This window comes from Dromiciops gliroides, chromosome 1 (genome assembly GCF_019393635.1).
Source record: "Dromiciops gliroides isolate mDroGli1 chromosome 1, mDroGli1.pri, whole genome shotgun sequence".
NCBI lineage: Eukaryota > Metazoa > Chordata > Mammalia > Microbiotheria > Microbiotheriidae > Dromiciops > Dromiciops gliroides.
In genome coordinates this window covers 487,206,107-487,223,438 of record NC_057861.1, presented here as the reverse complement: position 1 = coordinate 487,223,438, position 17,332 = coordinate 487,206,107, and the positions used below count along the sequence as shown (strand labels likewise).

General features: G+C 37.9%; 1 protein-coding gene across 2 annotated transcripts in view; it reads right to left on the bottom strand.

The window, feature by feature from the left end:
• The window catches only part of FBXO10 (F-box protein 10), a 113,665-nt gene that overhangs the window by 36,850 nt on the left and 59,483 nt on the right, over window positions 1–17,332 (bottom strand). For both annotated transcript variants that reach the window (XM_043979283.1, XM_043979282.1), the window contains one exon: window positions 15,396–15,532. In XM_043979283.1, the coding sequence (XP_043835218.1) occupies window positions 15,396–15,532 (137 nt within the window). The remainder of the gene's footprint in view (window positions 1–15,395; window positions 15,533–17,332) is intronic.

The window sequence follows — 17,332 nt, the reverse complement described above, 5'->3', positions numbered from 1 at the left end:
AAGAGTCATTCCATGATTGATAAATGGTCAAAGGATAGGAACAGGCAGTTTTTAGAAAAATTAATCAAAGCTATCAATAGTCACATGAAAAAAATGATATATTGATTAAGGAAATACAAATTAAAACAACCATGGGGTGCCACCTCATACCTCAAATTGGCTAACAGGATAGAAAAGAAAAGTGATAAATGCTGGAGGGGATGTGGAAAAACTGGAACACTAATGCACTGTAGTGGAGTTATTAGCTAGCCCAACCATTCTGGAGAACAATTTAAAATTATGCCCAAAGGGCTGTAAAACTGTGCATACCTTTTGACCCAGTAATACAGCTACTAGATATGTACCCCAAAGAGATCAAATAAAAAGGAAAAGGACTTATTTGTACAAAAATATTTGTAGCAGCTCTTTTTGTGGGGGTTAAGAATTAGAAATTGAGGGAATGCCCATCAATTGGGGAATGGCTAAACAAGTTATGGTATGTGATTGTGATGGAATATTATTATGCTTTAAGAAATGAAAATCAGGATGATTTCAGAAAAAATCTGGGAAGAGATGAAATGATACAAAGTGAAGTGAGCAGAACCAGTAGAACACTGTACACAATAAAAGCAGGATGATCAACTGCGAATGACTTAGCTATTCTGATCAATATAATGATTCAAGACATTTCAAAGGAGCCATGATGAAAAATGCTATCTACCTCCAGAAAGAAAACTGATGAACTCTGAGTGCAAATTGAAGCATACTTTTTTCCATTTACTTAATTTTTCTTGTGCTGTGTGTGTTTTCTTTTGCAACATGGCTAATATGGAAATGTTTTGCAAGACTTCACAGGTATAATCAATATAATTTTGCTTGTCTTCTCAAGGAGGAGGGAAGGGGCAAGAAGGAGGAAGAAAATTTGGAACTCAACATTTAGAAAAATTAATCTTAAAAAATTTAATTGTAATAATGAAATAAAATATATTGATAAAAGGCATTGAAATATTTAAAATAATAGAAAATAAAATAGAAAAAAAGTAAGTGCTTAGCCTAGTTTTTTTGAGGACTTCTATAACCTGACTGTAAGATAAAGTTCCAAGAAGCCTCCCCTCCCCACCCCACAATGCAGACTAGACTGGTCTCACAAACAGGGCTCAAGGTTTCTCACTTTTGCTGCAAGTCATTCCTCCTACCTAGACTATCTTTCTTCCTCTTCCCCAGCCTATCTAAATTCTATCCATTGTTCAAGTCTCTGTTCAAGTCCCACTTACTCAGTAAATGGCATTGTTTGTGCCATTCATTTGACATTTGACATTTAACTTGTACTTTGGAGAGAGGCAGCATGAGGTAACAGATTCTAGGCAGCACTCTCACTGGGGATGGACTATTCAGATCTTGGCTCCGATACTGGCTTTGTGCCTTTGGGCAAATAAGTCCCTAAACTTCTGTGCAATTCAATTTCCTTGCCTGTTAAAAGGTATAATACTTTCACTATCCATAGCACAGGGTGGTTTAGAGGAAAGTGTTTCTCATACCTCACAATGCTACCATAAATGTTTTATTTTTATTTGTCCACCTCTCATGAAACTTGTGATAGTTTGCCTTATATTAGAGGACCGCAAGTCCATCCAGGGCCAGAGCTGCAGCTAACTTGTCTTTGTGTCTCCTACAGACCCTTCTTTGCATGCAGTACCTAAACACCTTAACTAAGCTTCTGCGATCTATAGCACTGACCAGAGTAAGGGTCCAGGACAGGAATACTTCCCAGAAACAGAAGCAACAAGCAAAAGGCAAAACCATTTTGCTTCTACCTTAAAATTATTGGAGTTAAATAGCAGAAATTATCTGTGATAATTATATGCATCTGCAATTAGATGAAAAAAATTCAGTAGGCTGGATATGAACAGGCTGCTTTTATTTTCTTAGGTTTAAAATCATCTGAGGGGGCAGCTAGGTGGTGCAGTGGATAGAGCACCAGCCCTGGATTCAGGAGGACCTGAGTTCAAATCTGGCCTCAGACACTTAACACTTACTAGCTGTGTGACCCTGGGCAAATCACTTAACCCCAATTGCCTCACCAAAAAAAAAAAAAAAAAAAGAAAAGAAAAGAAAATCACCTGGTAGTTATTATATATGGCCCTTCAATTAATGGGCATTAATTGGTTCCTGATCTAGGGACCAGTATTATATGATTATCTCTAAGAGCAACTGCTGGCACATTGAATTATAGGTTGTGTGTCCCAGCAAACAAATATGTGATTCTCTTCATTCAAGTAACTTCCAGGACATATTTTAATTGTCTCTAAGAACTGATTATGTAACCCAAAGGTCTGGGACACTGACACAGTCCCTGTCATTAAAAAAAAAAAATGAAAAAGGTAAATGCAAAAGAAATATACAAATATCTAGATGATATGAAATTAGATGTTTGTGAAGTACTTTGCAAATCTTAACACTATGTAAACGAGAACTTATATATATATATATATATAAATACACACACACATAAAAGTTATTCATTCTTGTTAATTACATCAAAATAAGTTAAAATTTTTGTTCACATATACATATAAATACATATATGTTGTTGTTCAGTTGTGTCTGACTCTTCGAGATTGTATTTGGGGATTTCTTGGCAGAGATACTGGACTGGTTTGCCATATCCTTCTCTAGCTCATTTGACAGATGAGGAAACTGAAGCTAACTGACTTGCCCAGGGTTACACAGCTACTAAGTGTCCTGGGCCAGATTTAAATTCATGATGGTGAATCTTCCTGACTTCAGACCTGACACTCTGTCTACTGTGCCATTTAGCTGTCCAAATACACACGTACACAGTCCACAATACACATGTACACACATACATGTAGGCTGTGCACAGATGCATGTGCACATGTGTGTACATAAGCATACGTGTATGCATGCTGCATATATGTATTGTGAATGTGTATACAGGCAGCTTAGTGGCCAGTGGATGTCTGTATCTCATCACAGAAGTGACACACATATTGAAGTCTTATGAGGTAGGTTTTATTATATCAAATTAAGTTAAGATTTGTGCTCAGATAACATTAATATGGTAGCTGGAGAGCCCAACAGAGAGGCAGAAAGGGGGGGGGCGGGGTGATATGCTCTGTGAGTAAATGACTCTAAAGAAGTCTTTGGTACATAGGGATAGGCACAGCCATAGCTATATAAGTAACCTGGAGTCTTTGTAGGTGTCTCAAAAAATTCTTTCCAAGCCCTGAAGTAGTATAAAAAATGGGAGCTAGTATGGTGTGTGTTCTGCCACTATACTGACCCGTTGGGAGTTGAAGAGCCTGTGGTTCTCATTCTCACCCCTCCTTGCTCTGGGTGAACAGGCTGGCATTTAGAACAAAACCGCACACTTCTGTTAATGACCCAATGCAGGTGGGAGATACTCTTGATGGAGCAGTTGCCATGCTGGAAGAAGGAACCTCTTGTTGGGGGATTTTAGGTGCTATAAGGAGAAGGCTCTAACCGTGTTTGGGTACTAATAACACATGGTGGAGAAGGCCTATATTAGCACTACTAGGAGGAAGCCAGTCATCAACAGTTCATTGTAGTGATTTTCAACCAGTTATTCTGGGTTGGTTGCATTATTTACAAAGAGTTTAAATTAGGTGTTCTTAGCTGGGAGTCCATGATTCTTGAAGGATTCATGGAGAGATTTCAGAAGACTAATGAACTTGGATGGGGTATGGGAGGAGAGAATTACATCTTTATTTTCACTAACATCTAACTAAAATTTAGTTGCTTTCAATTGGGCAGTGAAACATTATTCTGAAAAGAAGCCAGGGGCTTTTCCAAACTGCCTACAGGGTTCATGGCACTAAAAAGTTAAGAACTCCTGGTTTAAATGAAGAAGTAAAGGATCATTTAGTGTGATATTTGGCTCATACAAATCTGATGAAAGTAGTAGATCTCTCAGTCTAACTCAGTTATCATTTGAACATAAGGTAGAAGGGGAAGCCTTGGCCTAATGAGTAAAGAAAAGGTGAGGGTAGGGGGGAAGGTCCCAGACATATATCTGGGAGAGAGTAGGAAGGCTCAAACTCATGGGCTAACGGCCTACTGGGACTATTATGGCCCTTGTTTTGTTGTGTTGTTCCCAACCACTGGTCTCAACTACACAGTCAAGAAATCCAGTTTTGGCTACATTAAAGTTGTATCTCCAAATTTCAAGCCACACAATGAATCTTCAAGATGAAAATAAAACATGTACATTCACCCACTATCCCCACTCCTCCTGCTCTGCCAGTGAGGCTGGACCCTATTTCCTTCAACATCAGGACTATTCTGTTACTCCAAAATACCACATTCTTCATTCACGTTAAAGCCCCTCAGAGTTAAACATGCACTGTACTCCTATTGTTCTCAGTACTGAAGACTCCAGGAACTATATTTCAGGCTGGTTATAACTGATTAAAAGGCTGTTGTTGTGTTAGAACACACTGTCCCTTTGAGAGGGAGAGGGACATCGGGATTGGATTTCTAGAGTGCCTTCTGATTGTGCTATTATTACAAAGCTTGACACACAGAGGAAGAAAAAACCCAGCCACCAAATAGCATCGGTTTCAGAAGTGTGCTGTGGTACCTACTACAGTTCCAACAAAACAGTTCTTACCATATCCTTTCCTATCAATAGCAATGACTGTGAGAGTGAGGTAAAACCAGAACAACTTTCATGATGACCACATTCATGCAAAGGAAAACAACTATCAAGCACATTAGAATCTCAATCCCTGCAGTCCTCACTGGTGATTGCAGGGGGCAGGGGAAGCCCGCCTTTTGTTTCTCAGAAATGTGGTAGACAGAAGGGGTAGAATGAGGCATGCATTGTCACACATGGCATTTGTTTGGCTTGGCTGCATTTATGTGCTACAAGGGAAGCTTCAACTGGGAAGCCGAGGGAAGGAAAGTCATTGAAAACTGACAGTGCTGTGAAAAAAAGAAGAGAGTACTAAACTGAAAACATTTTTTAAATGACCAGCAAGAATTCACCGCAGTAAGAGAAGGATTTCATGTGATTTAGAGCTAGAAGAGAACCTCTTGCTTTAAAGATGAGGAATCTGAGAATCAAAGTAGTTAAGTGACTTGCCCAAGATCACACAGCTACTAAGTGGCCAAGCAAAGATTCAAACCCAGATTCTGCTTCCAAATCCAGGGCTTTTTCCATCATATAGAGCTTTCAGAGACAAAGGGAATGAAACTAAATGACATCATTTAGTTTCATTCCCTTTGTCTCTGACAGCTTTTTATCTCCAAACACCCATGGTTTAGTCAACATGGAAAGTCATCCAGGTAGGTTGATAAGTAGGCATCCTACTTACCTCTTAAAACACTAAGCCAACAAATGTCATGTGTCAATAATGAAAAGGAATAAAACAGATCAATGAATGAATTGGGTGTGCAACTTATAAAACCTAGAAAATCAACAAATTGAAAATCCACAATCCAACACCAAAATAGAAACCCTGAAAATTAAAGACAAGATTAACAAAACTGAAAGTAAAAAACCCTCAAGAACATCAAATTAATAAACAAAACTAGGACCTTTGGGGGGACCCCAACAACTAACAGCTAACATTTTTAAAGAAGAAAGCCCAATGTTGCCCATCAAATGGGGAATGGCTGATCAAGTTGTGGTATATGAATTTAATGGAATCCTATTGTGCTGTAAGAAATGATGAGCAGGAGGAGTTCGGAGAAACCTGGAAGGACTTGCATGAACTGATGATGAGTGAGATGAACAGAACCAGAAGAACATTATACACAGTATCATCAACATTATGTGTTGATCAACTGTGATAGACTAGATTCTTCTCACCAATCCAACGGTACAAGAAAGTTCCAAAGGACTCATGATGGAAAAGGCTCTCCAAATTCAGGGGGGGAAAAAAAGGGAACTATGGAATATCAATGCAGATTGGACCATACTATTTCTTTTGGTTTTGGTGCTGTTGTTTTTCTTTTTTGAGGTTTTTCCTTTTTTGCTCTGCTTCTTCTCTTATAACATGACTAATGCAGAAATATGTTTAATGTTATTATATATATATGTGTGTGTGTGTGTATGTGTGTGTATGTGTATGTATAACCTAAATCAGATTACCTGCTGTCTAGGGGAGGCGGGGAGGGAGGGAGAAAAATTGGAAATTGGAAATCTTATATAAACAAATGTTGAAAACTATCTCTATATGTAACTGGAAAATAATAAAATACTTTTATCAGGAAAAAAAAGAAGAAAGCCCAATAACCAGTATCAAAAATGAATGTGTCAATAGTGACTTCTGTGGTATGAACTGAAAGGCTTTGGGTGCAGCTTGACCAGGTAATTAAAAAATGGAGATGGCAGAGGTGAAGCAAAGCCGTTCTTGAGTAGTAACTCAATGTAGTAACAGGAATGGTTTGTTTTTTAAAATAAGAAACCTTTTTATATATGGTTTTGAGTTCCAAATTTTATCCCTCCTTCCCTCCCTCCCTTGACCCCTCCCTGAGGTGGTAAGCAATAAGATATGGGTTATACATGTGCAATTGTGTAAAACATTACCATATTAGTCATTTTGTACAAGAAAACTTGAATAAAAGAAAAAAATGAAAGAAAATTTAAAAATAGCAAGCTTCAGTCTGTATTCATATAATATTAGTTCTTTCTCTGGAGGCAGATAGCACATTTCATCAATAATTCTTTGGGATTTTCATGGATCATTGTATTGTTGAGAATAGTTCAGTCAGGGGCAGCTAGATGGTGCAGTGGATAGAGCACCGGCCCTGGAGTCAGAAAGACCCAAGTTCAAATCCAGCCTCAGACACTTAACACTTACTAGCTGTGTGACCCTGGGCAAGTCACTTAACCCCCACTGCCCTGCAAAAAAAAAAAAAAAAAGGAAGGAAAAAAAGAGAAAAAAGCACAATTCTTTTATTTTTATTATTAGAACAAAATCTGGGGGAAGCTAGGTGGCACAGTGGATAAAGCACTGGCCCTGGATTCAGGAGGACCTGAGTTCAAATCTAGCAGCAGACACTTGACACTTACTAGCTGTGTGACCCTGGGCAAGTAACTTAACCATCACTGCCCTGCTCCCCCCCCCCAAAAAATACTTTTTTTCTCCCTCTCTAGTATTTCAGTAATTTACATAGACAAAGGTATATTCAATCTACCATCATTTATTGGTTATATTTTGGAAAACATAACTTTGTTGCACACAATCTGTCCTGATGTGGGAAATGTATGTATGTTCTGAAAAGGACAATTTTAAATCAAAAGATAGCCAATTAAATGTTTGAAATGTGCTATACTGTTTGGTCTTGGGTGGTCAAAATTCAGACTATAAATGTTTGAATTAGGTTCTGCATTCACTGAACATGACTTCCCACATTTTCATTCCTTCATGTTTTACTATTTAAATTAATCTGATTTAGTGACGTTTTGTCACACATACTTTGGAGGTTTGTTGAATGACTATTAAAATAGGCTGACTGCTCTTAAGCAAAGAAAAATGAAATAGAAAAGTAGAAATGAAAACGTTCTCTAAGTCAGGTGCTTTCCTATTATCCCTCCTTAATTCTATGCTGACTTATCCTATGACACACATGCTTTAGACTAAACTACTTCTCCTCTGTTAAATGTAAGGTTTTATATTTATTAAAGGTCAGTTCAGGGAATTCCACATGTGAATCAGTGAGATAAATGCAGAGAAAATTGGTTCCCACAATTCTGAAGATTCAAACATCCTCACATTGTGAGGCGCACCCGGCTCTCCTCCGATGACACTGCATGCCCAGCCCCCTTCTCCGCACTGACAGTACTTTCCTACCCACTCAACATACAGGGAAAGCCAGAACACACCTTGCCCTTCACCGCCATTTCTAGACCTTCCCTCTGCCTGGAATCACTAGGCAAACTCTCCTCCGTTGAGGAGACACATTCTAGTGGCAATTATCTGCAGGCTCCCCAAGCCATTGTCCCTCCTTTCTCAAGGAGTTCAGTGCCTGGCTTACAGTGTCCCTCCCCACCCCAGCTCTTGATCTTGTACTAGGGGACTTCAACATATGTGCTGATGTCCCCTCAAACATCCAACCCTCCCAATTCCTCCATCTCTTCAGCTTGGCTGATCTACTACTCCAGTCCATCTCAGCCATTAAATATTGGTCACACACTCTTTATTTTTCCATCACCCTCACCTACAAATGTCACACTTCAACAACCAAAAATTCTAACCTCCTATCACACCATCTCCCCTCGTCTTATCCCTCCTAAACCTATTCTTTATTCCCATTGGGTCCTCTACTTCCTCCACCCTTGAGTATTCTGCAAAGCTAACACCACTGCTCTAATCTGACCTTCTTTCTTTTCAAAAAACCATGCTATAGCTAACCAATTCAATCTACACCATTCTCTAGTCTCAAATCCCTTGTCCACTGTCCTGTTAATGAGCATGACTTGTCAAATCCCAGTTCTAGATTCCTTCTACCATATGCTTTCTCTGCTTAATAAAGATGGAAGGAAATCATGCCACGTGAATGCATACACTACAAATATGTCACCTGGGGGCAGCTAGGTGGTGCAGTGGATAAAGCACTGGCCCTGGATTCAGGAGGACCCGAGTTCAAATCCAGCCTCAGACACTTAATTAACACTTACTAGCTGTGTGACCCTGGGCAAGTCACTTAACCCTCACTGCCCCGCAAAAAATAAAATAAAATAATACTAATAATAACAAATATATGTCATTTGACCTTAATTAGGCAAGTTAAGAGCTAGAACAATCCTCTCTGATTTTCTCCCCTTCTCCCCACACCTTCTCTTGTGGCTATTCTACCTCTTTTCTTCTCTCCATAAAACTCTCATAGTATCCTTTCCTCTCTTTTCTCTCAGATGAAGACCTTTCCTCATACTTTAAGAAGTAGACCTTTCCAGTGATCCCTCTTTTTCCCTTTTCTATATGTTGAAATTCCTTAACATCACTCTTATTAACTCATCTCCTCTAGTGTCTGATGAAAAGGGGGTCTTTTCCTTGCTAAAATCAATCCCCCTACCTGTACCCTTGATCTAGCTCCTCATCTTCTCCAACAATTGCCTCTGTAATTCTCCCTCTATCTTCCTCATCTTCAATCTCTTCCTCTTCACTGATTCCTTCCTTTTTACCTAGACATATTTCCATCTCCTTCACTCTAAAAAACCCTCACTAGGATCCTACTATAATCACAAACTATTACCCCTGTCTTTTTTTCCCTTTCACAGTCAGATTCCAGGGGAAAAAGTCATCTACACTCATTGCCTCTATTTTCTCTCCTCTCACTTTTCAACCCTTTGCACTGTAAGTTCTGATCTGATCTCTCAAGTGAAACTTCTCTTTCCAGGGTTACTCATGATCTCTTAATTGTCGAATCTGACAGTTGGGAATGTCTAATGGCTGACAATCTGAAGTCCTTTTCTCAGCCTTCAGCCTTACCAACCTCTCTGTCTCATCTGATACCGATGCCTACCCTATTCTCCTGAATAAACTCCTGGGTTTCTGTGATTCTGTTCTACTTTCCTTCCACTCATCTGACCACTCCTCAATCTCCTTTGATGTTTCATCATACACTGCCCCCCACCAAACTGTATATGTTCCCTGAGATTCTGGATCCCTTTTCTTCTTCTTTATACCTTTTTCTCTCAGTAACCTCATCGGCCCCAATTGGTTTACATATCTCTATGTAGATCACTTCCAAATCCAAATATTCAGCCCTAATTTTTTTTCCTGAGTTTCCAAAATGGACATCACAGAGGCAAATAAAACTCAGCAGGCCTGAATTCATTATCTTCTCCTCTAAGCACAGCCTTTGTTCAAATGTCCTTATTTCTGTTAAAAGCACTGCCATTCACAACCCCACGCTACCTTTCTAGGCTCCCTATACTTCATTGCTTCCCAAGTATTCTAAAGTCCAGTAACATTGGCCTCTTCACTCCATCTCTCAGATCTGGGTCATGTCACTGGCTGTCTCCTATACCTGGAATGCTCTCCCTCCTCATCCCTACGTCCTGACTTCCTTCAAGTCTTGGCTAAAAATCTCACATTTGATATAAAGCCTTTACAAGTCCCTCTTAATGCTAATTATTTTCCCTTTAAGATCAGCTTCAATTTACCCTCTATATATCTTGTATATATACAGTTGTTTTCATATTGTCTTCCCCATTTTATTTTGAGCTTCTTGGGAACAGAGACTTTTTTTTGTCTTTCACCTTTCTTTGTATCCCTAGTACTTTAGAAAAGAGGGATAAACAGAAGAAAAAGTGAATGGAAGGAAATGTACAGTCTGAAATCTTAATTATGAATGCAAATGGGATGAATTCACCTATAAAATGAAAGCAGATAGCAGAATGGAAAACATAATCCAACAATATGTTATTTACAAGAAACACACCTGAAATTAAAGAGACACACACAGAGTTAAAATAAAGGGGTGGGGCAGAATCTACTTTGCTTCAGCTAAAGTAAAAAAGGCAGGGGTGGCAATCATGATCTCAGACAAAGCAAAAACAAAAACAGACCTCATTAAAAGAGATAAGCAGGGAAACTACATCTTGCTAAAAGGTACCATAGACAATGAAGTAATATCAATATTAAACATATATACACCAAAAAACACAGCATCCAAAAACTTGAAGGAAAAGTTAAATGAGGTATAGGAGTAAATAGTAAAACTATATTAGTGGGGGCAGCTAGGTGGTGCAGTGGATAGAGCACTGGCCTTGGAGTCAGGAGGACCTGAGTTCAAATCCAGCCTCAGACACTTAACACTTACTATCTGTGTGACCCTGGTGCAAGTCACTTAACCCCTATAGCCTCACCAAAAAATAAAAAATTTTATTAGTGGGGGGGATCTCAATTTTCCCCTCTCAGAGCTAGATAAAATTAACCATAAAATAAATAAGAAAGAAGTCAAGGAAACAAATAGAATTTTAGAAATGTTAGATACCATAGACCTCTGGGGAAAACTGAATGGGAATAGAAAGGAGCATACCTTTTTTTCACCTTACATAGCATTTTCACAAAAAGTAACCATGTGTTAAACCATAAAAAAACTCACAAATAAATGTAGAAAAGCAGAAATATTAAATGTACCCTTTGAGATCATAATGAATAAAAATTAAATTCAATAAAGGGTTGTGGAAGAATAGATTAGGAATTTGTTGGAAACTAAATAATCCAATCCTAAAGAATGAATGGATCGGGCAGCTAGGTGGCGCAGTGGATAGAGCACTGGCCTTGGAGTCAGGAGTACCTGAGTTCAAATCCGGCCTCAGACACTTAACACTTACTAGCTGTGTGACCCTGGGCAAGTCACTTAACCCCAATTGCCTCACTTAAAAAAAAAAAAGAATGAATGCATCAAAGAGCAAAACAATCAATAATTTCATTCAAGAGAATGACAACAATGAGACAACAATGAGATAATCAAAATTTGTGGGATACAGCAAAACAATGCTTAAGGGAAAATTTATATCGCTAAATGCATACACCAATAAAAGAAAGGGAAGATCAATGAATTGAGCATGCAACTAAAAATAATTAGAAAAAAAGAAATTAAATACCAAAAAGGAATTGCTGAAGATTAATACAATAGAAAGTTTTAAAAAACCAAACAAACCAACAAGATAATCAATACCTATTCCGTTAATTTTTGTTTTTTGTTTTTGTTTTTGGTTGGGCAATGAGGGTTAAGTGACTTGCCCGAGGTCACACAGCTAGTAAGTATTAAGTGTCTGAGGCCGGATTTGAACTCAGGTCCTCCTGACTCCAGGGCCGGTGCTCTATCCACTGTGCCACCTAGCTGCCCCCAATACCTATTCTATTAAAAACACTAGAAAGCATAGGAATAAATGGGAAATTTCTTAAAATGATCAGTAATATATATCTAAAACCAAGAGCAAGCATAATTTGTAATGGGGATAGGCTAGTAATGTAATGGGGATAAGATCAGGGGTGGAGCAAGGATCTCCATTATCACCATTATTTTTCAATATTCCAATAAGACAAGGAAAAGAAGGCAAAGTAAATAGAACAGGCAATGAGGAAACAAAACTCACTTTCTGCAAATGACTTGATGGTATACTTAGAGAATCCTAGAGAATCAACTAAAAAACTAGTTGAAACAATGAGAAACTTCAGCAAAGTTGCAAGATATAAAATAAACCCACATAAATCATAAGCATTTCTATATATTACCAACAAAATCCAGCAGCAAGAGATAGAAAGGGAAATTCCATTTAAAATAACTGCAGACTATAAAATACTTGACAGTCTACCTGCCAACACAAACCCAGAGACCAACTGAACACAATTACAAAACATTTTTCACACAAATAAGGACAAATCTAAACAAGTGGAGAAATGTTAATTGCTCATGGGTAAGCCAAGCCAATACAATAAAAATGACAATTCTACCTATATTAATTTACTTACTTAGTGCCATATCAATCAAACTACCAAAGAATTATTTTATTAGATTGGGGGGGAAAAAAACTAGCAAAATTCATCTGGAGGAACAAAAGATTGAGACTATCAAGGGAATTTTATTGGGATCTCAGACCTTATTACAAAATGGTAACCATCAAAACAAATTAGTACTGGCTAAGAAATAGAGTGGTAGATTGGTGGGATAGATGAAGTACACAATATACATTAGTAAATGACCATAGTAATCTAGTGTTTGATAAATCCAAAGATTGAAGCTTTTGTGGCTAGAACTCATTATTTGATGAAAAATGCTGGGAAAAATGGAAAACAGTTTGGCAGAAAGTAAGCACACACCAACATCTCAAACAATATACCAAAATAAGGTCAAAATGGGTAGATAATTTAGACATAAGGGGTCATGTCATAAGTAAATTAGGGGAGCACAGAAAATCTTACCTGTCATATCTATAGATAAGGAAAGAGGTTATGAAGAAATGAAACAGAGAATTACAGGAAGTAAAATGGATAATTTTGATTATATGAAATTTAAAAGGTTTTGCACAACTAAAACCAATGCAGCCAAAATTAGAAGAAAAACAGGAAACAGTGAAGCATGGAAAGATCTATATGAACTGATACAGAGTTAAGTAAGCAGAACCAAGAAAACAATATATGCACTAAGTACAATATAAACAGAAAAAACAACCATATACCAAAAATTCAAAAATAAATGTAACAGGGGGCAGCTAGGTGTCGCAGTGGATAGAGCACCGGCCCTGGAGTCAGGAATACCTGAGTTCAAATCTGGCCTCAGACACTTAACACTTTACTAGCTGTGTGACCCTGGGCAAGTCACTTAACCCCAATTGCCTCCTTAAAAAAAAAAATAAATGTAACAAAATTATAAAGATGAAGAGATATGAGAGAATACCCTTAACCCACTTCTTCTTGAAGGTAGGAGGTGTTCCACATTGCATATGTTTTTGGATCTTTTCAATGTTGTGCTCATTTTTTTTTCCTTTATAAAAAATACTATTTGTAATATGGAGTAACTCTCTGCTAAGGGAAGGGAGACAGATAGTGTAGATAACTATGATAATATAAAAAACCCAGAAGATATTAATAAAAACATTTAAAAAAATAGACTAAATGTAGTAATTTCAGAGCAGAAAGACAATTCAGCATTACAAACAATGAAATATAGTTGATACCATTTTTCTTTTCCTCTGACAGAACTCAAAACCTTTTAAGTAAAATGATTATGTGCCCTACTTTGTATATATTATTGTTACCACTAAACTTCGGTTAGAGGGAGATATGTTTTTTGTGGTATTGATCAAATGGAACGCTTTCACCAAGTACCACTAGTGACCAAAGACACATATTTGCAAAATGGCTAGTTGGGGTTAGGGGGTCATGGTCTATTACTGAGAATCACTTGTTTTTTCTGTGCAAAACTGAGTTATACAAGGATCAACCTTTCAACTGTGTTCACAACAGACAGTGCTCTACCCCAGTAAATCTTAAACTTTTCAGTGTAGGGACCATTTCAATGGGCCAAAGAGCACAAGGGCCACCTACTCCCTCCTCTTTGGCCTGCTACTACAGAGAGCTTTACCAAAATTAGTGGAAAAAATGATGTTTGTGAAATAATGTTGCTCTTCATTTGATAATAATGAATGATCAATGACAACAGGCTTTACCATACTATAAACACTATAAAACAACATTTTTCTCTCAAATTATCTATAAGATCCTCACAGACCACAGGTTTGCAGGTCAAAGCCTAGATTAGAAAACATCTAAAGTCTGAAAACTGATGACCACTAGTCCAACCAACCCAGCTCACCATCCCTAGACTCTTGGGAGTATAAAGCTGCAAAAAGTAAATCTTTTTGGGGGGGGGGAGGAGGGGAAGTTGTTGAGTGACATGTATCTTTGTACTTTTGGGTGACCTCCATCTACATGGCTGGACCACATACTTCTAGACTCAACCTTAACTTCTTGAATGAAAAAATAGAACTTCTAGTTCCAATCTCAATGTGAAATAAACAGGGGAGTTTACAGAATTCTGTCAGGAGTTTAGGGGCAGAGCAATTCCCATTCTTACTTGTCCCTTCCCTTCCCTAATCTCTCTCTTACCCCACTTCCACTTGCTTACTCAGGCTAGAACTATGTGAAGCAATATTATCAAGGCACCTGATGTATTTAGGCCCACTTCTGGTAAGCTTTTTTTATATGTCCACAAATACAACAGAAATGCAAAATAATTTTTTAATGTAAATTTTCTATTTTTCAAAAGCTCAAAAAACATTCCTTAATTTACATCTACCCAGTGTTTGGAAATTCAGTTCAGTAATGGTTAAATCAAAGCCCGTGGATCCGATTAAAAGGATTTCATGAGAATTATACACAATATATATTAAAAAAAATTTCCTCTCACTCCAAAATGAAACTGTCACAGCACACATTTTGCTGGGTCCTTCCTCCCCCACAAATATAAAAGGACAAATGTTCTTGGTAACACCTCATTATAATGAACTAAGGTGGGTGTTTTATAGGCCATTATATTCTTGTTGATGCAGTTAGAACTGCAAGAACATGAGTCACAACTCTCAAGTATGTAGTCAGGGGGTTAATTTACAGATAGTTTTAACAAAACATTCTGTACTTTAATTTGTTAAGAGATACAACTTCTGATTATTCGCTTTCTCTCCTGGCAAACTTTCTTACTGGGACCAAGTTAATAAAAGGAGAAAAGAGAATCAATTGTGCTTATGTGAAGTAGCCACCAGGGTATTTTTCCACTGTGGAAGATGTTTAACTTGTGAAAATATCTAGCATTTAACTTAAAAAGCACATGTGTATACATGGTGGGGAAGAAGAGCAGAGGTAGGGGGCCAGAGGCTGGAGAAAGGAGGAGTAAGGAAGTCAGAATAAACCTACCTCACAATGGGATTTCCTTTATACAAAATGTAAATGCCAGCTTCTTTATTTCCATATATTTGATTACTACGGATAATGCCTTTTCCGTTGCCAAGGACGACAATGCCTGAACGAAGGCCACTGTGTATCTTATTACACTGCAGGATTTTATGCACATACAAAAAGAATAAAAGGCAAAACAGAAGAAATATCAGTCACGACAGTGAGTGATGGATGACAAAGACAAAAAAAAAAACCTTCCCTACATCTAGACAAAGAATAGTTTGTTTGTTTTTCATGAAGAAAATAATAAATTCATTTTGCTTGGGATTTAAAGCACACAAAAACATTATAACAGACCACATGCTTTCCTTCCTTTGGCTCATCTACTGAAAATAATTTGGTCACACTCGCCTAATGGCAGATTGCTTGTCTAATTACAGATTCTTTACCTTCCATTCTCAGACTGGAAAAGGAGGGAATGTTGATTTGAATAATCTAATAAAGACATACTCTTTAACATTATGCAAATCTAAAAGGGTGGCTGACATTTCTCTCTGATGTCATTTAAGAGGGTCAAATAGTAACAATAATGGCATTTGTACAGCACTTTATTTATGTTATCTCATTTGTTCCTTACAAAACCCCTATGAGGTGTTGTTATTATTCCTATTTACAGATGAGGAAACTGAGGCCGAGAGAGGTGAAGGAGCTTGCACACAATAATATAGATAGTTAAATGTGGGAGGCAGGATTTGAACTCAGGTCTTCTAGACTCCAAGTTTATTCTGTCCACTATGACTAAAAATGTTTTGTAGTATTAAAAAAAAAAAAAAGAAGAAGCAGCGTACCAAGAAAAGAAAGACAATTTAAACATGCTTTTTGTTGGTCTTTCAGGATCCCAATATACCACCTAAGGAGGATGAGACACACTGATCTTGTTTAATAGATGTTAACGCATGGACTGGTAAAAGTGACCCCTGAACTATAAGCAACAGCAGGGTGGCTGATTTTAAAAAGTACCAATATCACAAAGACCAAAGCAATTTCTTCCAAGGAAGCAGGAAGCAGATGCGCTTTGCCTCCTTACTAGTAATAACTGCCTGTTTTCCTTTGGATTGGGAAAAAAAAAAAGATATGCTACCAAACCATGTCCTATCCCTGGAAATTCTGAGACAGACTCCTGTCCCAAGCTCCCTTAAATAAGGATCATGCAAGAAAAGCACAAATATGATGCTTTGCAACACTAAAATACTAACTAAAGTAAGCTGCCTCAAACTCCCTAAACAAACCTAGTTGGAAATATTAAGATATCTTCTAACAAAAGGATACAATATAGAAACATGAGGGAAAGACTTCCACTCTACTATGTGTCCTCAGACTTTTCACCTCTTGAATGTATCAGTTTCTTTGTCCATAAACTAAGGATAACCATATAATTTCTTCACAGGGTTTTCTATTGATGTGGGCAGCACAAAATCAATGTTAACCACTGTGACTACTGGCATTTCCATTTCCAGCCCCTTTCAGTAATCTGGACAGAAACTGTAGCCACCACAAGCTAACCTTAGCAAAATTCCTTTCTGTCCATAAAAAGACATAACACTGGGGCAGCTAGGTGGTGCAGTGGATAAAGCATCGGCCCTGGATTCAGGAGTACCTGAGTTCAAATCCAGCCTCAGACACTTACTAGCTGTGTGACTCTGGACAAGTCACTTAACCCCAATTGCCTCACTAAAAAAAAAAAAAAAGACATAACACTTATTTTTTCTTTTCAGTGACGGTGGGAAACACTTCTTAAACAACAGTTTTAAAAGTAAAAGCTCAGGCAGCTAGGTGGCGCACTGGATAGCGCACCAGCCCTGGAGTCAGGAGTACCTGATTTCAAATTCGGCCTCAGACACTTAACACTTACTAGCTGTGTGACTCTGGGCAAGTCACTTAACCCCAATTGCCTC